Source organism: Gossypium hirsutum, chromosome D05 (assembly GCF_007990345.1).
Source record: "Gossypium hirsutum isolate 1008001.06 chromosome D05, Gossypium_hirsutum_v2.1, whole genome shotgun sequence".
Classification (NCBI taxonomy): domain Eukaryota; kingdom Viridiplantae; phylum Streptophyta; class Magnoliopsida; order Malvales; family Malvaceae; genus Gossypium; species Gossypium hirsutum.
In genome coordinates, this window is record NC_053441.1 from 19970941 (window position 1) to 19995715 (window position 24775).

Here is a 24775-nt window from a genome sequence, read left to right on the forward strand (position 1 = left end):
TCCGACGTGTTTACTTCGTCTCTGATCACAGCAACGCCGGTGCAATCCGTTTACTCTCAAAATCTTATAAATATGCTTATTTTAAAATTAATGAGTTGGTGATATTGATATTAGACGCATTCAATAATATTTATGTTCATCAATATTTATTGGATTGAGTAGTACACAGTTCGATATCATTCATATAATGAATCGAGTTTTAAATTTATGAACGATAAATATGATATTAGAAGATATTTATCGTTTGTTAAAGTATTTGATTCATCTTAATTTCGAATTTAATTAAGACTGAATGTTGTGAGATTCTAATATTTTCTTTATTGAAAATCTTAATTAATTTCGTTTGATCTATTTTTCATATGAGGTCAAAGTTCTGGCTAGACAAAATTTAAGCAGTATATGCAGGTAGGGTTTTTTCAGCATAAGATCTTTATTGTATACTGGGTTTTTATTTATTGATAATGTATTGTCCATTCGTGGAAATGAGATGTTTCAATTTGGGTTGATAGTGAAATAGACTTAAAATACATGCAAATTTGTCTTAATATTGATTTAAATTACATGCATTTACATGCTTATGGCTAATATCAATATGTAAATTAAAGAATGTGAAAGCCTACCATATGAGGTTTTGTTTTATTTTATTTTTTAAAATTAATTTCTCTTCACACCTTTTTACGAGCAAAATGCTTTTATTATGTATTAATGATGTATTATTGAGTTACTTATTCTTATATTTAATGATTTTTAAAATGTTGCATGGTATGTGAGGCCTAGTTTTCATTATGCTTAATTTTTAATGGGTCTAAATTAAAAACCAGGAAAATATCTTTATTCCCATCATTTCATCCTTATTTGATAAATTTTGAATTTTTGGTAATTTGTGATGGTCTTTTAACTTTATTTTCAACTATAAATTTTTATTAGTCCAGATTTATTTATTTAGTCTGGAGGCTTGTTCGAAAAATTAAAATGTTTGAATAAAAATATAAACTCAAAAAATAGGCTTGGGCAAAAAAAAAACAATGCTTGTTTAGAAAATGAGTTGGACCTCATGTAAGATTTTTTTGCCCGACCTAGTCCGAATTTGCAAAAGAGAAAAAATATGTTGTTTTCTTGTTATTTTCCTCTTGTTTTCTCACTGTTTTGTTGTCATTTCATTATTATGTTGCTATTATTTTGTTGTTATTGTTTAGATATTGTATAACTCTTATTTTATTGTTAAATTTGCTACTATTTTAAAGGCATTTGTTTATTAAGTTGCATTTATGTTGGTGTTATTTTAGTATAAAGATATTTTAAAATTTATTTTCAATTTGTTGGTAAATATTTATTTTAATGTTTTTAGTATTTTTTATGTATTATATTTAAAAAAAATTATATACAATTTTAATATGAGTGGCCCGAGCTAGGTCTGTATTTTAACATTTTTATCAAGACCGGGCATTGATAATATTTTAGGCCAATCTTTTGGACTAAAATGGGCTCGAACCTATCTAACAGACCTAAATTTTTTATAAAACCTGACATGAACCAGACCTAAACCAACTTATAGATAGATTTAGTTGGCTCTCTCTCATTTAATTAAATTATTTATTATTTATAGTTTTTTTCCACTTGCTGTTAGTTTGTTATCTTTCAAAACTATTGCTATTACATATTTTAGCTCTCCCAATGTCATCACTTTTGCGTTTATGTTTATGGTATATTATTTGATATCTTTGTTCTTTTTCTCTTATTTCAATGAAAATTTTAACTTTGTTAGCTCAAAATTTCTGGTTATTCTATTAAGTAAACTAATACGATATTTGATATTAAATTTTAAATTAAGTCTTTTGATATAATTAACTCATTATATCCTCTAAATCCATGATTGATGATGTCTCTTTCAAATATTATGGTGATCCCCCATTTTGATCCATAAAACCATTTAATTTAAATTCCATGCATAGTTTGTAACGTTATCATAGCCATAATCGCTTGCATTTGTTTAATAACAAGCAAGACACATTTAGGATTTTCTTTTTCCTCGAAAGGAGATTATTTACTAGCTAGGATGGAAGTTGTATAAAAGCATTATTATAAGTCTTATTTATGCTTCACCCTTGTCCTAATTAATAATTATTAAATAGATGAAAATTTGATTTAATGGAAAGGTTAAAATCTTGAACTTTAAAATCTTCCTTATATAGATGTATGGAATCTTCTTTAAATAGATAGATTTGTTACCTGATTCTTAAGTTAATTATATTATGGATTAGAGATTTAGTTTGAATTCAATTAGTGTAGGGAAAATTTATCTATATCTATATTATTTATATAAAGTTTATGTCACTTTTACCCTATTGTTATGAAATTATTGAAATACTATCGAACACATATTCAATAGTATTAAAATACAAATTTATTATCACATCACCTATATTTATTATTGAATAAATTTTAAAAGAAAATACTTTTAACATAAAACATTTTCTTTCACCCACATCGTAGGTGTGACAAGTTAACTTGATACCAAATTAGTGCGAGACTACTTAAAAACTCTCTTTTAATAAAGAATTTAATATTAATATAATGATATTTTTATCATTTACTATTGGTATATGAAATGTTTAAATAAAACAATTAAAAGATATAATTCTAAGAATTGAACACAAGCCTAAAAAGATGTTTAACTATAAGGATTTTACCATTTCACCTGTAATTTAATTATTAATTATTTTCTTATAAATGTAAATTTAATATTATGATTTTTTGAGTAATTTTCTTAAGAAAAATATATATTTTAAAAGTAAATAGTTGCTTCTAAAATGCTAAAACATATTGTTTTTTAAATAGAAGTGATTGAACTCGTATTAAACAAACAAAATATTTTTTTACTAACTATGTATGGTCTAAGATCAACTTCCAAAAAGAACAATTTGATTTTAATTTTACAATAGAACTTTTAAAAGTTACTAAAATGACTCTTATGAAACAAAATACTAAAATGAAATATAGCTTGAGTTGAGAGAATATTAAAATTCTAGGCTTTAATTGGTACAAGTGAAAGGTAAACTAAAATCCAAAATTTTAATATTGTGTAAAAATTGTCATTGATTTTATCCAAATTATCCTTTAAAAGAAAACTTTCCATCGCATTCATACATAGAGAAAATAAAAGATTATAAAATAATTGCAATCGTTAACTACCTAGCTGGATTGGACCAATCAAATTCAGCCACGGCACCAGATCCACGTTAATTCATCCTCAACCAAATAAAAAAAAGGACTAATAACATTTTGGGACTTGAACTTGACAAATTTTTTCATATTGGGGTCTAATTTTTTGTCCAAGTTAGGTCTTGAACTTGATAAATATTCTTATATTGGGGCTTGAAAATTTTTTATCCAAGTCAGGCCTTGAACTTAGCAAATATCCCCACATTGAGGCTTGAAATTTTTTTGCCCAAGTTAGGGCTTGAACTTAGCAAATATTCCTAAAGTTCAAGCCTGAATATGGGAACAATTCCAAGTTCAGACTCTAATGCGGGAACAATTACCAAGTTTAGAGCCTAAATTGGACCAAAAAATTCAGGTCTCAATATAGGAAAATTTGCTAAATTAAGGACTTAACTTGGACAGAAAAAAGTTCAGAACCCAATATGAGAAAATTATCAAGTTCAGGCCCTAAATAGTGATTTAGCCAAATAAAAAATGCCGAGTTGCCGACGCAAATCAAAAAGGCGTTGACTCTCCTTAGTCCCCCACTCATCTCCCGAGGACAATTTCGGCATTTAAAATTGGCATCCCGTTCACGTTTCTCAAGAAAACACCCCAGCACACCCATCTTCTCTTGCACCCTCACACCACTAGATCCTACCCTTCACTACTCGCCAAATCAAATTAAAAAAGAAAAAAGAAAACCGGAAACAAATAACAGGAGCAGTCAGTTCATTTGATCATCGAGCAAATCATGGATCGGATCTTCTTTCACGTCGACACTCTCCTCTCCGATCTCTGATCCTCGAAGAGTCGCTTTCATTGCTTCAACTGAACTCTCAGATCGCTTTCTATCTTTTGGAAACTCAATTTCTTTAGGGTTTCGTCTCCTCTTTTTCTCCTTCTTATTCTACTTTGTAATGCTATTATGTTCGGACGCTGTTACATTTGCCGCTGCTTCGTATTCTTTTTCCGAATTGGATGATTTGATCGGATTTTCTACGGTTCCGTAGAATTACAGTTTTGTCGCTAGAAAAAAAATGGCGGCTTCTCCTGTCAAGTTTCTCTTCGGATTCTTTATGATTTCCATCACATTGTGGATGGTTTTCATGTAAGTCCCCCTGCTTTTCACTTGTTGCGTTTGAAGTTGTTTATCTAAGTGTCGGCACGCATGCTTTTATTAGTGTATTATCTGAATTTTGGAATGTTATTTCGATCAGCTTTTTGCTTATGCATTTGATTTTTTCTTCTTTTTAATTGGCATCCTTTTGTTAGCCTTTAGTGTTTCTTGATGTTATTTCTAGTTCCTAAGACGAAGCTGTCTCATACGTGGTTAATTTGTTACAGACTTGTAATTGGCATTGTCAATGTATTTATCCTTAAGCAGAATAATTCCAATGACATATTTATGTATCGGAACTGTTTTCATATTACGTGCTTTTTTATTCCTCAATTTATTGCTTCTTTTCTGTTCGAACTTTGGAGCTGATGATCCCCAAGGGATAGTTAAAGCTTCTGTTATATGTTTTATTCCCTTTGCAGATTTGCGTCAAGGTTGCTAGCTTGGATTCTAAGCAGGATAGTTGGAGCATCTGTTGGATTCCGTGTTGGTGGATGGAAATGTTTGAAGGATGTTGTTGTGAAGTTCAATAAGGTTTTTCCTGTAATTCAATTGGTTGTTTTCATATTCAATGTTCTGTTAAATTAGGGTCCATACATGTAATTTAGGTATTAAAGCCTCTGCTAGTCACTAACACGAGAGGAGTCATATTTTTGAACAACTTGACTTTCCTTCCGGTGTTTATCAAATTACTTGCGAGAAAGACAAGTAATTTCCTCCCTGGAAAGGAGAGAAAAGTGGATGCAAAGATAAAATATTTCTCATACTTGCTTGGTAGGATGGAATGACAAGGGGGGAAAAGTGAAAAGTTATTGCACTTACATGAGTTTTTGTCAGTCCATAATCCAATGTTTTACCCAAACCATTCCATGTTCCTTTCAATCTAAGAGGGGGAAGGGAGGTTAAGTACTTAGAATCCTGGCAATTCAGTTAAAATTGGATAGAAAAAACTGTTCATTCACAAATGCTTCCAATAGATTACCTCTCCTATTTCTCAGAAGTGTCTTTACTTTTCTTTTTAGTTTTCTCTTGCACTTTTCTATCATTCCATTTCTTTTCCAATCAAGCACAAAGTAGATCTAGATTTGTTTAAGAGAATAATACGGAGTAATTTCACCTAAATTGTAGCATGGACCTTTATAAGTTGAAGTTTCCTCTCATTCTGTGTTTTTGGGTAAGTTCTTGGTATTTGTTTCTTATATGATGGGCCATACTAATTGGCAGATTACTGCAACTATAGGTGTTCTTCTTGCTGTCAACTTTAAGCATTACTTTGTCATGGATTTGGTTTGTGAGGTGACATTTTACCTCAGTAAAATCATTTTGTGTTTAGTTTGCGGAGAACCTTGCCATCCCAAGTCTTTTTATTTTGTTTTAAGTTGGGGTGAGTTGTCTTTCCTGGAAATAAATCTAAATGGATGTTCAGGAGGCACGTGCAAGAGATAAGTGTGCCTTTAAGTTGAACTTCTTTGACTGGAATATTTATATACATAATATAGGGTTAAATAATGAGTAGGATGCTATAGTTATGGCCCGGTATGTAGTTTTACTCTGATTACTGACCTTTCTACTCTTAAGTGGATTAGGCGGTTTGTTTTTGAAGCCAGTCCAACACATTAGAAATAGTTTAAAATCCCCTTTGAAAATCATGAAGGCTATCTGAACAATCTGAATTTATTTCAGTATGTATTAATTTTTTTATAATTTATTGCTTTTTTGTTCCAGTTCCTATTTCGGTACCTATGTGCCTGTTCATGGTGTTGAACATATTTTGTTTCTTGGGAAAATTTTCAGGGTGCTGTTGAATCCATATTAGTGGGTGAAATCAAGCTTAGTTTACGCCAATCCCTGGTTAAACTTGGGGCTGGCATTATTTCTAAGGATCCAAAGCTGCAGGTGTTGATATGTGACTTGGAAGTTGTACTAAGGCCTTCAAGTAAAAGTTCACAGAAATCTAGACCCCGGAAACCTCGCACTCCAGGCAGGGGGAAGTGGATGGTTGTAGCTAACATTGCAAGATATTTTTCAGTGTCTGTCACAGATTTGGTTATGAAGGTAACTGATCTTTGGCCTTTTTTTCTCCTCCCTTTTAAACAGTGATCTCACTTTTGCATAATTCATTTTCAGCACATAATTTTTAAGGTTTGGGGGATATGTCTTTGTCGTGTGTGCTCTGGAGTAATGTTGAATGGGGAGCTAAGGGAGTGGTGGGGGATGATGTATATTGTTAATGCTTTTTGATTGCTACCTTTCTTCTGATTGTAAGTTACTGAATAGGAAATCCAGTAATAACTTTTTGTTGGTTCCTATGCTGCTGCATGATTCACACACCTGCACAGTTTGGAAGTCAATTCATCTTAGAGTATGATTCTGATTGACATATTTGTTACTTCATTTGATCTTGTTCATACACCTAATATCATATATGCATTATCATCTAGTTAGGGTTCAACAGTCTCTGAATGCCCTAGATTCACATAGATCCTAAACAAATGTATGCTTTTATTAATTATGTATTTTTCTGTTGCCCTTTTTCTTTTACGTTCTTATGCTCAATTGTATCTTGTAACTATGCAGACGCCCAGAGCAACTGCTGAAGTTAAGGAACTCAAAGTAGACATATCTAAGGATGGTGGCTCCAAACACAATCTGTTTGTTAAGCTACACATATTACCCATTTCTGTCTATGCTATTCAGATGCTCTCTGGCTTTATGGAAAAGCCTTCTTCTTCTTTTAGCTGTGAAGAGTTCTCTCTCTCTTGTGAATTTGGCCATGATAGGTATTTCTTTTCTTTCTGGAATTTTCTTTACAGTGCCCCAACCATTGCAACCCATTATATTTGACATAAGTTTGTTGGTCTGTTAATGATGGTAAGTTTTACGCTCCTTGGGTTGCATTTTTGTCTCATACACATATTATCTGCTTAATCATATATATATAGTTTTGGCTTTTACTTTATGCGCTAAAATGCTCCTCTATTTGTATCATCTTCGTTCAGGGAAGCCGGTGTAGTTGTTCGAAATGTGGACATTAACTGTGGAGAGATTGTTGTGAACCTCAATGAGGAGCTACTCTCAAAGAATAAAGAACCGCCAGATGTTTTTACTCAAACCGATAAAGTTACAGGGCCGACTGCTGATTATGTAACCACTAAAAAGCCTCAGAAAAAACAATCTGCAATTTTAGCATTGGCAAAGTATACTTCTATGTTTCCAGAAAAGGTTTGTGCTTTTACTCATTGATAGAGATAAGCTTGCTATGTGTTTTCCTGTCTTCTAAGGTTGGTTGCCCTTATCTGTTTAAGTTACTATGAATTCAAAGATTAGAAGCATCCACTGGCAACTTCATTATTAGTGTGTAAAATATTATTTTTGGGCTTGGTCGTGCTTGTTTTACATCCTTAGCTATCATGAAAATTGTTATTTTTAATCTTCCACTGGATTGAGCAATTATAGATGTAATTCCAACCTGCTTGAAATAGCTCTTTTCATTTGTGCTGGCTAGCTTATGGACGGACTGCCAGCATCCTTAGGTAACAATGAAGCTAATGGAAGAAATAAGCAACAAATTCTGACAAAGAAGTGCATTATAGAGATTCTAAACCCTATAAAAGAGGATGAATGTTTGTTTGATGAACCCATATTTTCTTGTGTTGATCAGTGAGAACTAAGAATTGGATGTGTAGCTCAGAGACAATTCTCAAGTTATTAGAATGCATGATAATAGTTTGCTAAAATTTAAGAAGATAGGTGGTGGTCCAGTTATTTGCATGCATTGGTGGGAACTTTTATTTTATTTCATTCATTTGTTTTTTTGAGACAGATTTGCTTCAATTTACCAAAACTAGACGTGAAATTTATGCATCTGCAACATGATATTGTTGTTGAGAATAACATCATGGGCATTCAATTGAAATGCATCAAATCAAGATCAACTGAGGATGTGGGGGAGAGTGCGCGTCTTGATGTTCAGTTGGATTTCAGTGAGATACATGTATAGCCATTACTATTTATGTTGCAGCTCTCTGTTTTATAATGCAAATCATAATCTTGCAAATTGGCCTATTATTAACTTTTGTTTTTCTGTTTCAGCTTGTTAGAGAAGCTGGCTCTTCTGTATTGCAGATAATGAAAGTGGATGTTGTCTCTTTTGTCTACATTCCGATACAGGCAAGTCCTGTGCAATCATGGCAGGTTGGTGGCTTTGTCAGGTTGTTACCCTTTACTTTTTCAGTGTGGTACAACAGGTAAAATATGTTTTAATAGCAAATCATCAAGTCAGTGTTGTCATGGGTGCAAGGCACAAAAAAAGCTCTATGTATTTATATATGAGTTTTTATAGGTCTGTGTGTATATATATAAAACTTAAGATATATAATAAACTCTGAAGTGCGTTATAGCTTATCTACAAAGCATGCGGTTCTTTTATTGGTCAATATGCATGATTTTCTTATGGTCAATGTTTTGTGTCAAATGCTCAAATATTGCAAAGTATAGAGTTTGATATTATCCCTTTCTTACTTATAAAGGTATATCAAATGAAAAAAAGTGAAAAATAAAAGAAATTAAAGAGAAATTTAATTTGGTGGCCGTTTCTTTTTTGTGCCCATTGCCTTACAAAAAAGTGTGCTTATGCGCACCAGGCATGCACCTGATCAAATGGGCTTCGGCTGAAACGGTCTGGGATGTTTTTGTCGTATGCTAAGGTGCAAGGCACAGGCACTGGCAGGCGCACAGACATGCCTTGAGAACACTGCATCAAGTTTTCATTTTATTCTGTATTACTTGGCTTCCTGCCTTTTACCAAGTGATCTCAGATGAGTATGAATTTAGAAACTATCATATTTATTGTCTATAAGAAATTCATGGATTTGACCTGGGCCACCGGCATCAGCATTTTATGTAGTCATATGTCTAGCATTGTAGACCGGTAGAAAATGAATAGTAGTTGATATCGTCTTGTTATGCTCTTTTTGGGTATTGGTGGTTGAATCATTTCTATTAGGATGGCTAGGCCTTGTGTGGGTGATTTGGTGCATCTTCCAAAGTTTGTTTGGTTAACCTGAAGGTCCTGAACCCAAATAGAAAGTGCACAATTTGCCTAAACCTGACCCAATTAACCCATCTGTGGTCTTTAGTCTTTACAATTTTTAGCATCTCTCTCATGCTTGCCGAGAAAAGATAAATTTAAATTTGACCCAACTTGACCTGCCTTTAAAAGGTAATGACTTCATAAAAAAACCCATATAATTTCCTTGCCAGGAAATGTTTTTTTGGAAGTAAAAAAACTTATCAATTCCCAAATAGGGACTAGTTTTGACCATTTGAGGCCCAATACAGGACCAGGGAGACGAATTTCCTGGATAGCTGAATGGTTCCCCCTATTGAACTGGTTGGACTAACTGGTTTATGGTTCTTTTAGTGATTCCTGGCAATTGGAAAAGAAAATTTGCTAGTAGAGCTACCTTTACTGATTCCAACTTCTCTAGTTTTCTTATTCTATTCATTCCCATTATCTGATACCTTGCCTGGTACACAGACTCACTCGTACCACCACCTTGTTTCGGAAAAAGGAGATTTTTTTTTTCAATCTACTTCTAATACCAATTTATCTCACTTTTGTTTGGTATCTGTATATTTTCGAAAATAGGTGGATTTGGTAAATATATTGTTAGTGTCATGTTTATAGTTTATCAGGTTGCTTTATTGGCTTATTCTTTTTAGCGCTGTTGCTTTTCAGCCAATCTCACCTATTAGAGCTGAAGTTGATGTTAAACTTGGTGGGACTCAATTTAACATTATAATGAGTAGATTGAAGCCATGGTTGAGGTTGCAGTCCTCCAAAAAGAAGGGAATGGTTCTTGAAGAGGAAACTTCTACTCTGGAGAAGCCACAATCAACTGTATCCAAAGCTATCATGTGGACATGTACCGTCTCAGCCCCTGAGATGACGATTGTGCTTTACAGTATAAGTGGTGTGCCACTGTATCATGTAAGCAACATTCTGTGTCTCATTTATATTGGGTATCTAGGAAATGATTGAGCCTTCATCTTGCTGCTTATGCTGTGCTAGCACATGACTATATCTGAAGGTGCATAATTCGCTTGTAATATTTTTCTTCCAATATAGTTGGTATTGTAGGATTTATGTGCAGAATATGTTCTTTAGTTCTTTCTTATGATTTAGTTTCAGCTCTTCACCAACAGAGTTTTTTGCCAGATGATCATGCCATTAGCACATCACTTCTAAAGCATTAGTCAAGTGCCTTTTTATTCTGGGTGGTTGTGTTGTGGAGCCAATTTTTTGCTACCAGGTGGTGGGAACCATGGTGGCAGTCCATATAATGAACAATTTGTGTTCGCTTGAAATTAGACCAACTAAAATCAGCATATTGCTAAAAGAAGAATCCCTTTTTAACTGTTTATGAAACTCTTAATATGGACAGGTTGTTCTTTTTGATGATTTTCGGACATAAGAAGTTTTTTATATATGTGGGTGTAGGACAATCTATGGTCACATCTATAATTTATTTGCTATTTTGAGTAGCATGATCTTCTGTTTGGACTATGTTCATTTGTTTCCTTGTTTTTTGTGGTTATTCACTTAATATGCCTTAGTTGGTTTATGTTTTGACTTTTGGAATGAAGCAACAACTGAGACTCCAATTTTTGACTTTGATTTCTAAATGCAGGGATGCTCACAGTCATCACATCTGTTTGCTAACAACATTTCAAGTATAGGAACCACAGTACACATGGAACTTGGTGAGGTGAATTTGCATACGGCAGATGAGTATCAAGAATGCTTGAATGAAAGCCTTTTCACTGTGGAATCCAATTCAGGTTCATTACTGCATATAGCAAAGGTTAGTCTAGATTGGGGTATAAAGGACATGGAATCATCTGAAGAAGATGGCCCTAGATGTAAATTAGCTCTTTCTGCTGATGTGACTGGAATGGGCATTTATTTAACCTTTAAGCGTGTTGAATCACTCATAGTAACAGCTTTGTCCTTTGAAGCACTCTTAAAAAATCTTTCTGCTGGTAAGAAAGCAACACAGAGCCGGACAGGACGTTCTTCAAAACCATCAGGGAAGGGCACTCGGCTTTTAAACTTTAATCTTGAACGTTGTTCAGTTAGTTTCTATGGTGACACTTACTTGGAAAACTCTGTTGTTGCGGACCCCAAGCGTGTAAATTATGGGTCTCAGGGCGGTCGAGTTGTTATTAGTGTTTCAGCTGATGGTACACCACGTAATGCAAATATAATGTCCACAGTTTATGATCAGAGCAGGAAATTGAGATACTCTGTTTTGCTTGACATCTTTCACTTCAGTTTGTGTGTGAACAAGGAGAAACAATCCACGCAGGTGGAACTTGAAAGGGCCAGATCTATTTATCAGGAACGTCTTGGAGAAGATAAACCAGAGACAAAAGTTTCGTTGTTTGACATGCAGAACGCAAAATTTGTGCGACGCTCTGGTGGCCTTAAGGAGATAGCTGTTTGCTCACTGTTCAGTGCTACTGATATCTCCGTCAGATGGGAGCCTGATGTGCATCTGTCTTTGTTTGAACTTGTTTTGCAACTGAAAGCACTAGCTCACAGTCAGAAGCTCGAGGAACTTGGAAATGAACACATGGATAATATCTCTGGTATAAAAGATGCTGAGCAGAAGAAAGAAGTCACTGTGATTGAAGCGGGTAATCTTGATAAAACAAAGAAAAAAGAATCTATATTTGCTGTTGATGTAGAGATGCTGAGTATATCTGCTGAAGTTGGAGATGGAGTTGATGCACTTGTGCAGGTTCAGTCAATTTTCTCTGAGAATGCCCGTATAGGAGTACTTCTTGAAGGGCTGATGCTTAGTTTCAATGGGGCCCGGATACTCAGAAGCAGCCGAATGCAGATTTCTCGTATTCCCTCTACTTCCATCTCATCTGATGCAAAAGTATCAACGGCTGTTTTGTGGGATTGGGTGGTTCAAGCACTTGATGTTCATATTTGCATGCCTTTCAGGCTGGAGTTGCGTGCCATTGATGATGCTGTTGAGGAGATGTTGCGAGCTTTAAAGCTTATAACTAAAGCTAAAACTGAGCTAATTTTTCCCATGAGAAAGGAAAGCTCAAAACCTAAGAAGTCTAGTTCAACAAAATTTGGACGTGTAAAGTTCTGCATACGCAAGTTAACTGCTGATATTGAGGAAGAGCCAATACAGGGTTGGCTTGATGAGCATTACCATTTAATGAAGAATGAGGCCTGTGAGTTAGCTGTTCGGTTGAAATTTCTTGATGATTATGTCCTCGCCAACCAGTGTCCTAAAACAGCAGAAAGTAATGATTCTGCTTCTGAAAGAAGGATTCACCATAATGGAGCTGAAATTGATGTGCAAGATCCTTCAGCAATCCAAAAAATGCAAGAAGAGATCTATAAACAGTCTTTCCGATCCTATTACTTGGCATGTCGGAGGCTAAAACAATCAGAAGGCTCAGGTGCCTGTAGAGAAGGTTTTCAGGCTGGTTTTAAGCCAGGCACTGCAAGAACTTCTCTTCTTGCAGTTTCTGCTACAGAGTTAGATGTGACATTGACAAGGATTGATGGTGGAGATGACGGGATGATAGACATCCTAAAGCAGCTTGATCCAGTATGTCGTGAAAGCAATATACCCTTTTCACGTCTATATGGGAGTAATATTCTCTTAAATGCTGGCAGTCTTGTTGTTCAGTTAAGAGATTATACATTTCCTCTTTTTTCTGCAATTTCTGGTAGATGCGAAGGACGTGTTGTGCTAGCACAGCAGGTAAACTCATAAGCTTAATGCCTTCCCCCCCCCCCCAACCCAACCCAACCCAAGTTTTTTTCTTTACTTGTCCCATTAAATGCAAAGATAATCATATTTTGAATTTTATCTTTTATATGTCCTTTTTGGAGAAAAAAAAGGGAAGGTGGAAGGTTGCTGATCTTACTCTGATTGAAATTATTTTCTTTGAAAATTAGGCAACATGTTTTCAGCCCCAAATTTCCCATGATGTCTTCATTGGGAGATGGAGAAAGGTCCGCATGCTTCGTTCGGCTAGTGGGACAACTCCACCGATGAAAACATACTCTGATTTGCCTATACATTTTAAAAAAGCAGAAGTGTCGTTTGGGGTGGGATATGAACCAGTTTTTGCTGACATAAGCTATGCTTTCACCATTGCACTTCGTAGGGCCAATTTAAGTAAAAGGAGTCCTGGTCTTTCACAGGTTCCAAAAAAGGAGCGGAGCTTACCGTGGTGGGATGAAATGAGAAATTACATCCATGGAAATATCACCTTATTCTTTTCTGAAAGTAAATGGAACATTCTTGCGACTACTGATCCTTATGAAAAGCTTGACAAGCTTCAAATTGTTTCTGGTTCTATGGAGATCCAGCAATCAGATGGCCGTGTGTATGTTTCTGCTAAGGATTTTAAATTTTTCTTGAGTAGTTTGGAGAGTTTGGTAAATAGTCGAAGCTTAAAACTTCCCACCATTTCATCTGGTGCTTTCCTTGAAGCTCCAGTCTTCAGCCTTGAGGTTACAATGGATTGGGAATGCGAGTCTGGCAATCCCATGAATCATTATTTATTTGCAGTTCCTATTGAAGGGAAGCCTAGGGAGAAAGTATTCGATCCTTTCAGATCTACTTCTCTTTCCCTCCGATGGAACTTTTCTCTTAAGCCCCTTGTTGCCCCATTGGACAAACAATCCCCATCTGCCTCAGCCTCAGATTGCACTATTCTAGATGGAGCTGTAAATGGGGTACAGTGTAAGGCGGGGAATGTTTCGATTGCTTCACCAACATTCAATGTCGGTGCACATGATCTAGCTTGGATAATTAAGTTCTGGAATATGAACTATATTCCTCCTCATAAATTGCGTTCCTTTTCTCGTTGGCCTCGTTTTGGAGTTCCAAGAGTTCCTAGATCAGGAAACTTGTCCTTAGATAGGGTGATGACAGAATTTATGCTCCGTTTAGATGCTACACCTACTTGCATAAAGCATATGACATTAGATGATGATGATCCAGCAAAAGGACTGACATTTAATATGGCAAAGCTTAAATATGAAATCTGTTACAGTAGGGGTAAGCAAAAATATACTTTTGAGTGCAAGCGTGATCCTCTTGATCTTGTGTACCAGGGGCTTGACCTTCATGTGCCTAAGGTTTATTTAAACAAAGAAGACTGCACTAGTGTCACGAAAGTAGTTAAAATGATGAGGAAAACTTCTCAGTCTGCATCCATGGAACGAGTTCCTAGTGAAAAAAGTAAATATGTGAATGCTTGCACAGAGAAGCATCGTGATGAAGGATTTTTGTTGTCATCTGATTATTTTACTATCAGGAGGCAGGCCCCAAAGGCTGATCCTGCAAGGTTATTGGCATGGCAGGAGGCTGGAAGAAAAAATCTTGAAATGACATATGTCAGATCTGAATTTGAGAACGGGAGTGAGAGTGATGAGCATGCTCGGTCAGATCCTAGTGATGATGATGGTTACAATGTGGTTATAGCCGATAATTGTCAGCGAATTTTTGTTTATGGCCTAAAACTTTTGTGGACCATAGAAAATAGAGATGCTGTGTGGTCTTTTGTTGGTGGAATATCAAAAGCATTTGAACCTCAAAAGTCTTCACCTTCTCGGCAGTATGCACAGAGGAAGTTAGTTGAGGAGAAACAGAAACTTGGTGAACCTGAAATGCCTCAAGAGGATGCTTCAAAATCCCCTTCTACCAATCAAGGTGTTACTTCTCAGCACATAGAGACATCAGGATCACATTCATCTCTATCACATGCAGTTGGATTGGAAAGTTCATCTACTGCTGCAGTTGGTATGTCTCAAGCTTAGTATGAGATTTTGAGATTTCGTTTTTTCACATTAAGTTTGAGATGCTTGGATTCCATTTAATGCTAGTGAGGATTTTGCAATTACGAATTCATTCATCATCCGCCATAAATGTTAGCTGCATCAAAGACATTGTTATAATTATCATGTTGCTAAATTACAGTATGTTTTACTGTAGCACTAGCAAAATGTGAGGGCAATGATTCGGAAGAGGAAGGGATTATGCGTTTTATGGTGAATGTTATTGAACCTCAATTCAATCTTCACTCTGAAGAAGCCAATGTAAGTTGTGACATTTTTGCATTTTATAAGCTTGTTCATTCTTTTTGCAAACATTCAGAACATTTCTTTTACTTATGAATCATTGCCTGAGTTCACTATGCATGATCTTATTTTTGCATCTCGTAGTGATTTGTTGGGGGTTGTCATCTTATATTAGTCATGTTTTCAGTAAAGTTACTCCTTTCATGCCTATCAGGGGAGATTTCTTCTTGCTGCTGTTTGTGGTCGTGTTTTAGCTCGATCATTTCATTCAGTTCTTCATGTTGGCTCTGAGCTGATTGAGCAAGCACTTGGTACTGGAAATGTCCATATTCCCGAAGGTGAGCATGACATGACATTGAAGAAGATGGAGTTTTCTGTGATGCTGGAGGATGTACAGGCTCATGTTGCACCAACTGATGTGGATCCTGGGGCTGGACTACAGTGGCTTCCAAAAATTCGTAGAAGTTCCCCGAAGGTCAAACGTACTGGCGCTCTACTTGAAAGAGTGTTTATGCCTTGTGATATGTACTTCCGGTACACAAGACATAAAGGTGGAACCCCAGACTTGAAGGTATGTAATATTCTTAAGGTATTTGTTTCTGCAAGGATTTCTATGTCCATCTCCAAGTATTTGAACATAAGTAAAAAGAGATGTAATTTAATTGTGAAGCATTTAAACTAAACATTTCATGAAGAAAGGAAAATGTTGATTTTTAAAACAATACCAAAGATAACGAGGAGAAATAACGGGAGAGTACTGTTTATTGCACAGCATAGAAGTTGCTGTCATTTATAGTTAATCACTTTACTGGTTGGCAGTTTATTGAATTGTAGACTACCATTAATTTTGCATGTCTTTCTTTTTAATTCTGTTGCAGGTGAAGTCATTAAAGGAACTGACCTTTAACTCTGACAACATAACAGCTAGCATGACATCTCGCCAGTTTCAGGTTATGCTGGATGTATTAACCAATCTTCTCTTTGCTCGACTTCCCAAGTGAGTACATTCCACAGTATTTTCCTTCTGTTTCTTTGATTTTTTTTTCAGAATAATGTATTTTTTTTAATGAAATTAGTTGTAGGAGTTTCCACATGTTCATGTGCTTCGGCCTGTTGAATCTATTTGTTGGCAGATACTAGTCTTTAAAAATGATATTTGTTTCTCCATTTTATCTTTTGAAACAAGTAGTTTGATAAATGGGCATTATTATAATAGTGTTCTGGATAGATAGCATTTTCTTTTCATTTGCAAATGTGGGGCCTACCCGTGTACGAACGCCCTTGATGGATCCAAATCCAACCGTTGCATTTGGCTTGATAAGATCAATTTGACCATGGGTTGCCATCTTTTGCTTAAAAAGCATGTGTAAAGCAATTTTGCCTTGTTTAGACGAGCTACTCCACTTCCTTTCTTCTGGTGTTTGTTTTCATGTGCTTAGATGATAGTGAAATTTTCGTTTTATTTTCCATCTGCAGTAGGGTTTTATGAACCTTACTGGGCCTCTTTTTCAAACTATATTAAAAGCTATAGTTGTACTTATTGTTTTATTATTTTTTATTAATATGTAAGCTGCTTTACACCTATTACCTAACAGTCTTATATTGATCTTTTTTAAATGTAACCTATTCTTCAACATATATTGTATGGATGCAATGGTCACTTAGTTTATTAATGAAATCAGTTGCGTGATCTTTGCACTCCACCAAAGACTTTTTTGGTATTTAATGCTGGTAACATGTTTAATTCAGGCCTCGAAAAAGCAGTCTCTCTTGTCCTGGTGAAGATGATGAAGATGTAGGAGAGGAGGCAGATGAAGTGGTTCCTGATGGTGTTGAAGAGGTGGAACTTGCCAAAATTACCCTTGAACAGAAAGAGCGGGAGCAGAAATTGCTATTGAATGACATTAAAAAGCTGTCTATTCATTGTGATACTTCAGGAGACCATCTGGAAAAGGAAGGTGATTGTTGGATGGTAAATGGCGAGAGATCTATATTGGTAAGAAAGAGAACCTTGTCAACAATCTCTAAGTATCAAGTTTCCATGGTTGTTGAGTTACTCTCATGTTGAATTTTTAAAAGATTAATATTGTTAGTGGGCCTAAAATATAAGCAAATTCATATAAGAAAAGTGGAGAGCTGCAATTTTCTGTGCTTTACCTTATCAACAACATTTTAATATGCAATGTGAAAAAAACTGGATTTGGAACATATGGATCCCATAAATTTCTTTCTGCAGTAAATGCAGTGATTATTGGAAATTATTATCAGTAATACGCGGTTAAAAGAAGATGCACACTATCTTTCTGGTTTAAGACTGAATTTTAAGTTTCCTCTAACATCCCTTTCTTGCCAAATCCAATTTGTATAAAGTTCTCAGCTTGTTTATACCCATCACTCAAAGCATGTGTATCTGAAACTATAATGGTATGAACTGAGGATAATTTACTAGAAAGTGAAATTCAATGTGGGTAATCTATTGTCCTTTGGTGGGCTGTTTTTTTGTCAGTATAACTTCACAAATGTAGGAAGATACTCCACCTACCTGTACTGTATCATCAAATCTAGAAAAGACCAATTTACATTTACTTAATTCTGTGATCTGGCATTTATTTCAAAAATGCTCTTTGGACATTAAAGAGTGCACTCTGATAAGGCATTTTACAGTTGCTGTAAATGCTGCATGCTCTCTGTTTATGACTATATCTCTTCTTATCTGCTCTTTTTGTTACATCTTTTATTCATGGTTTCGTATTACTGTCTGGGCATAGATTTTGTTTTTGTGTACTTGTCTTCTAAGATTCTATATGCCTGTTTGTCTTCTAAGATACCATGTGGAGCAACAAATTTTAAGCAGTATGAACTTTATATTTATAGGTGCAAGGACTGAAGAGAGAACTTATTAATGCAAAAAAATCGAGGAAAGCTGCATCTCTATCCTTACGGGTTGCTTTGCAGAAAGCAGCTCAGCTACGGCTAATGGAGAAAGAAAACAACAAAAGTCCATCCTATGCAATGCGAATTTCTTTGCAAATTAACAAAGTTGTATGGAGTATGCTTGTGGATGGTAAATCATTTGCTGAGGCAGAGATAAATGACATGGTGAGTTCCTGAAGATTTGATATGCTAGTGAAGTATTAATTGATATCTGCTTTTATCTCTTGGTGGAGGCCATATTCCCAAATACATTTGTTGCCCTGAACTAACAGTAATCAGGATTATTCAAGCCATGTGCTTAGGCACAAAGGCACAGAGCAAACTCTCGCCCTCCCAAATGTAATCTAGAGTAAATAAACAGCTCATTGCACCTCCTCCATGTGCGGTGTCTTTACATAAGAAATGAAGAAATATTAGTTTTAACAAGATAAGGCATCAGGATAGAAAGCTGTAATCATAAAAATATGAAATATTAAATTCAAGAAATATATGATCAATTCATTTTGTTATAAATTTTTTCATTGGAAAGATATGCAGGCCTATTTGTATATATCATCTGCAAGAAAAGTTATTGAGAAACTCATTTACAATAGTGAAGCAAATCAAGAAAGATTAATAAAACAAGCCAAAATAAATTTGTTTTATTTGAAATGTATACTTCCATTTTTATGCCTAGATGGAGATCTTGAAAGGCAAAAGGCATTCTTAGAAATTCTGCCTTCTCTTTTTGAATTTTTGTGAGCTGTAATTTTATTTGATGGTGAGATAATACATGTATCGTTCATAGGAATAAGAAAAGGGTGAAATACTTTTATATTTTGTTGAAGATAGCTGTGAAGGGAACTTAGAGCTTTTGATTTTGATGAGGACTCTTGATTAGGTCAGATAGTGCCTGTATTTAAAATTCATTAGAAAGTGATTGGAATCAACTTTTTAACTTGTATAACCAAACTTATATATTTGACATCTTAAATATAAAGTTGTTGATTGATTTCTCATTTTAGAAATTTGTGCCTTGCTTGTCATAGGCATCTGCCTCTTCTGCAGCTTGCACTTTTGAGTGCTGGGAGTCAATATTGGTTTTTCTGTCCATTGCTTTTATTATCATTTTGAGATTTTGTCTTCCTTGTTATTTATTATTTATTTGTTGAATCATGGTTTAATTGAGGTTTAAACTTTAATTTCCATATGGGTTTGCACTTAAATATTGTTTACTTTTGAGGCTGGTATCTTACAGTTTATTTTTTCTCCTGTTCATGCAGATTTATGGTTTTGAACGCGATTACGAAGATGTTGGTGTTGCTCAGTTTACAACAAAGTATTTTGTTGTGAGAAACTGCCTGCGCAATGACAAATCTGATATGCTTTTATCAGCATGGAATCCTCCTCCAGAATGGGGAAAGTACAAACTATTTCCTTGACTCTGTCGCTTTAGGTGTTTTATCTAATTATAGTTTTAGTTGCAACATGCCTCATTGCAACCTCCTTAAACCTAATTTGGTGGTTCTCTGCCAACAGAACCTAGTCACGTATTCACTTCTATCTTATGGTTGATTGGTTTTGCCACCAATCTTTACTTTACCTTTCTGCTATCTGAAACTTGACTTTTTTTGTGAACATGGTTTTCTTTATAAAGAAATTTTATTTTCTTTACCAATATTTCCTTGTGGTTTTTCATGTGGTTGTGTGGGGGTGGGGGAACAGGGATTATGTCCTCCGATATATTTTCATTTGGACATTTCAGTGTGAAGAGTTTGGATTACATAGCTCAGCTTATGCTGTAATAATTCTCCACAAAATCTTGATATATCAACTTTCTGTGTTGCAGAAAAGTCATGCTTCATGTGGATGCGAAGCAGGGTGCTCCGAAAGATGGAAACTCCTCTCTGGATCATTTTCAGGTAAAATTCAATTTTCTTATTTTCTTTTTGTCAGCCCTTGATTCCTTGAGCATATATTTCAAATGAGTTTGAGTGTTTAATGATTGAGAAGCTAGGGTGCCTATTTTTATATTAGATATTAGAAGCATTTGTGACTACTATTATTTATAAAAATTACGATGAGGTATTTCTTTACCCTGTAGGTAGAGATATACCCCCTTAAGATTCATTTGACAGAGACAATGTACAGAATGATGTGGGGGTATTTCTTCCCAGAAGAAGAACAAGATTCGCAAAGACGGCAGGTTAGTTTTGGGCTTCAGATCATGAAGTCCATGAGCAAATTTCTAGTGCAATTAGTGAATGTCCTCATGCTTGAATTTTGGAGATGCAGGAAGTTTGGAAGGGCTCCACAACATCTGTTGCAAGACGTCTAAAGAAGGGTGCCTTAAACCATGATGCTTCTGCATCAGGCATCCACTCAACAAAGGAGTCTGAGGTACCATCCAAGCCAAGTGTGTCTTGTACATCCATTACCAATCAGTCTGCTCCAGCTGGATCTGCCCAAGTGAGGATCGTTATGTTTCCCTACCTTGTAGTATTTCGTCAACTTAGTGATTTATTTAAGTCATATTCCTATATTAAGCTTTGGATCATTATATTTCTCTGTTTTAATTTTCATTTTTGAACCCCGCATGCAGGCATCTAAGATACAAGACCCAAAATCACATGTTTCTGGTTCTGGCCCTGAGTTGAGGAGAACATCTTCTTTTGACAGAACATGGGAAGAGACTGTTGCAGAATCAGTGGCTAATGAACTTGTCCTACAGGCTCATTCTTCCAGCGTTTCTTCCACTAAAAGTGGACCACTTGTTTCCACTGAGCAACAAGATGAATCCTCTAAAAATAAAATGAAAGACACAAAATCTGTTAAGTCTGGTCGATCATCTCAGGAAGAGAAGAAGGTTGGAAAATCCAATGAAGAGAAAAAATCTAGGCCTCGGAAAATGATGGAATTTCACAATATCAAGATAAGTCAGGTTGGTTTAGTTTTGGTTAATTTTAATTTGGTCATCTCTTGTTCTGTATTTCCGTTCTTTGGTTTTTATTGACGTATATTTCTGTTGTGCATTAGGTTGAACTACTAGTTACATATGAAGGGTCCAGATTTGTTGTAAATGATCTCAAGTTGCTGATGGATACATTTCACCGTGTGGAGTTCACTGGGACTTGGAGAAGACTGTTCTCTCGAGTTAAGAAGCATATTATATGGGGAGTTCTAAAGTCTGTAACAGGAATGCAGGTAAGGAATATGGATGTGAACCTACCTGCAAATCTCCCTAATCATAAATTTCTCTAACTTTTACGGTCACTAGTCTCCATGCTCCCCCTCCTATTCCTTGGCTTATGACTTGGAAATTGTAATGCTTCATCTCACAATTAAAAGTATCATAATAATTGCAATAACATGGGATGGCAAACATTGTTAGTATCTAGAGTTTATAGTTCTTAACTGCATTTGCAAGTATGGTGAAGCTTAATTTGTTTGTTAAACCACTGGGCTGGCTGAATGCAGATCTGCTGACTTCCCTATTAATTATTTGGTTTTTGGTAAGGGTAAAAAATTCAAAGACAAGGCACATACTCAACAGCCAAGTGGAACTGGTGTTCCTGATAGTGACCTCAATCTCAGTGACAATGACCAGGTTGAGAAACCTGGCCCGTACCCGATAGCTTTTCTTAAGCGTCCAAGTGATGGAGCTGGTGATGGATTTGTTACTTCCATTAGGGGCCTCTTCAACACTCAACGGCGTAAAGCCAAACAATTCGTGCTACGAACTATGAGAGGTGAAGCGGAGAATGATTTCCATGGAGAGTGGAGTGAGAGTGAAGCTGAAATCTCTCCATTCGCTAGGCAGTTGACCATAACCAAAGCTAAGAGACTTATTAGGCGGCACACAAAGAAGTTCCGTTCAAGGGGACAAAAAGGTATGTACGAGTTTATCTCCCTTTTAATTTCACCTTTCTTTTTGTTTTTTATGGAAAAAAAGAAAAGAAAAGAAGTGGCATTTCCTCATTTTACAGTATTGTTCTAACACTTGTGTAATTTTTGAGGTTTCCCTATTAGGCATTGAGGGATATAGTTTTAGACCAACTTGACTTTGTTCTGGTTCAGGTTCATCTTCTCAACAGAGAGAATCACTTCCATCATCACCGATGGAGTTGGAGATCACTTCATTTGAAACTGACTCTTCTAGTGGATCCTCACCATGAGGATTTTTATGAATAGACTCGTCTCTCATCAAATGACAGTATTATTCGAAGGCCTTGAATGGAGCAAACAGTATGCAGTCCGCAAATATGTGCCCAATTACTTCAGAGCAGTGATGACAAGCAACCGCATTGTTTTGCTAAAATGTAACAGTGCTTGAAGACAGACTCGTTTCTGATCTTCAAAAAAAAAAAAAAGATGGTTGAAGAACACCGAAGGTATGCCTGCTTGGTTATTGACTGTGCAGGTACTGGTTGATGATGTACCCTTGTATTCTATGGTGATTGATCTTTGAAAGCCTGGGTTAGATCATATTTGTTGTTTTATGACCCTCTGCTTCATTTGACCAAGTGATTGCAGCAGGTTCAAATCCATAAATTTTGTAGGTTGGGTAGAAAATATAAACAGATTATACGAGCTACCAAGTACTATAATTTTGTACATACATTTAAATAATATATATATTGGAATAGAAATAAATATGAAAGTTACTATCCTTTTGATGCCATTTGAACATTAAAAATAATCTTAGGCATTGGATCGGATTCTATCTATTCTGCAGTTCACTTTGATTAAGTAATCCTAGGCATTGCTTCTTTTGTGGTGGCAAACATGGTTGTATCTGAATCATCTCTTTTTTTTTGGTTCATTCTGGATGATGCGGAAACCCCGGATCTAGACACAAGAGAAACACAAATTAGAAATAAAACAAAAATAAATAAAATTAGTTAAAATAATAATAAATAAATAAATAATAAAAAGGATAGATTTGCCCTATGGAACCCTTGGTTAACTTGTAACCAAAAACGCCAATGATTGAGTGGCTCCTTACGAAACCCCTAGAAGAAGAACCTCTAGAAACATTGATGAACGGGAAAGAAATTTGAATATTTGCAACTCCGAAATACCCTCGAAAGTAACAAACTTCAAACTAAATAGCAAGAGAAGAATCACTCTACTCCCAAAAAATTTGCCTCACACAAATTTGAAAGAAAACAAATACTTTCTTTTCTTTTCCCTCAATGTGTAGAAAACAAGCCTATTTATAGGCAAATTACAAGAGTAATTGAATCTTAATAAAACTCTTTCAAGAGTAATTGAATCCTAATAAAAACTCTTTAAAGAGTAAATGAATTCTAATAAAACTCTTTAAAATTATCTAAGAAAATAAATAAATAATAACCTAACCAATAAAATTACTTAACTCATAAATGATGTGTCCCAACCAATGAGAATTAAGTAAATAATAATAATAATATACATAAAAGATTAATCCACCAATTTATGGGCTTTCACTATTCCAAGTTGGTCCAGTGAATTGCATTCTCGTATTTGTCAATGTCACGAACATATTGAATTAAATTTGTAGCAACAAAGTCTTGGACAAAAGCATTCATCTTTAATTTTAATTGTCGTGCCTTGCTTCGAGTAATTGGACCACTAGGAAAAACAACCCCTTGAGTGTCACCTCCTTGGCTCGTATCATTCTCCCCCTCTTCAAGAAGATTCGTCCTCGAATCTGAAACTACATCAAATTCAAAAGGAGAAAGACCAGAAACATTGAAAGTAGCACTAACACTATACTCACCAGGAAGATCAATGCGATAAGCATTGTCATTTATTTTCTCGAGTACTTGGAATCGTCCATCTCCTCGTGCATCAAGTTTATTCTTTCTCTTAGAAGGAAATACATCCTCAAAATCCTGCAAAAGATTAACAAAACAACTAGGCAAATGTGTATTAGGGTTAGTCAAAACGAAGTTTTCCCTAAACCTAATAATTACAAATGTTTGTTTTGTACAAGGAGCAAATTTGATATCTCGAAACCTAGCGAATAAACTCACGTTCTCATCTCGTGACTTGTGTGTGCAATCACTCACCAATGTTGGGCCTTTAAGTTGGCTTTTAACACTAAGGGCCTCTTTACTCTTAGCCTTTTTCAATGATTTTACCTCACTTCCCTTACCCATCTCACTAACAAGTTTGAGTTGATCATTGTAGACTTCTTGAGGAGGAAGTGGAGCCAAAGTAAACTTCTTTCCAAGGAATACAAAAGTATATTGGTTAAGGAAACCATCATGATTTACTCGTCGATCAAACTGCCATGGCCGTCCAAGTAATATGTGCCCAGCTTGCATTGGAACAACATCACACAAAACTTTATCAGAGTATCTACCAATGGAAAATGAAACTAAGCATTGTTTAGATACTTTTACCTCCCCACTATCATTCAGCCATTG

The 24775-nt window shown here is 35.4% G+C and overlaps 1 protein-coding gene across 6 annotated transcripts; it reads left to right on the forward strand.

Annotated features, from left to right (window-relative positions):
* Positions 1–3842: 3842 nt before the first annotated feature.
* On the forward strand, positions 3843–23031 carry LOC107905146 (protein SABRE). Of its 6 annotated transcripts, none has more exons than XM_041094234.1 (23): positions 3843–4312; positions 4744–4855; positions 6116–6376; positions 6899–7101; positions 7321–7543; positions 8145–8315; positions 8414–8515; positions 10062–10313; positions 11014–13119; positions 13317–15171; positions 15364–15467; positions 15664–16020; positions 16328–16446; positions 17199–17445; positions 18324–18548; positions 19646–19785; positions 20212–20284; positions 20467–20568; positions 20658–20840; positions 20965–21303; positions 21399–21566; positions 21880–22252; positions 22440–23031. In XM_041094234.1, exons 1-23 carry the CDS (start codon positions 4242–4244, stop codon positions 22535–22537), a joined length of 7884 nt encoding a protein of 2627 aa, XP_040950168.1. In that variant the 5' UTR covers positions 3843–4241; the 3' UTR covers positions 22538–23031. The 6 variants fall into 6 exon arrangements, with proteins under 6 accessions (XP_040950168.1, XP_016687211.2, XP_040950172.1 ...); XM_016831722.2 differs by having other exon boundaries at positions 20658–20831; XM_041094235.1 differs by having other exon boundaries at positions 3900–4312; positions 13566–15171.
* Positions 23032–24775: the final 1744 nt, after the last annotated feature.

Coding starts and splice junctions, on each gene's coding strand:
- LOC107905146 (XM_041094234.1), top strand. CDS start 4,242: ATGGCGGCTTCTCCTGTCAAGTTTCTCTTCGGATTCTTTATGATTTCC. Junction 15,468..15,663: donor TTCACTCTGAAGAAGCCAAT/GTAAGTTGTGAC, acceptor CATGCCTATCAG/GGGAGATTTCTTCTTGCTGC. Junction 22,253..22,439: donor CCGTTCAAGGGGACAAAAAG/GTATGTACGAGT, acceptor GTTCTGGTTCAG/GTTCATCTTCTCAACAGAGA.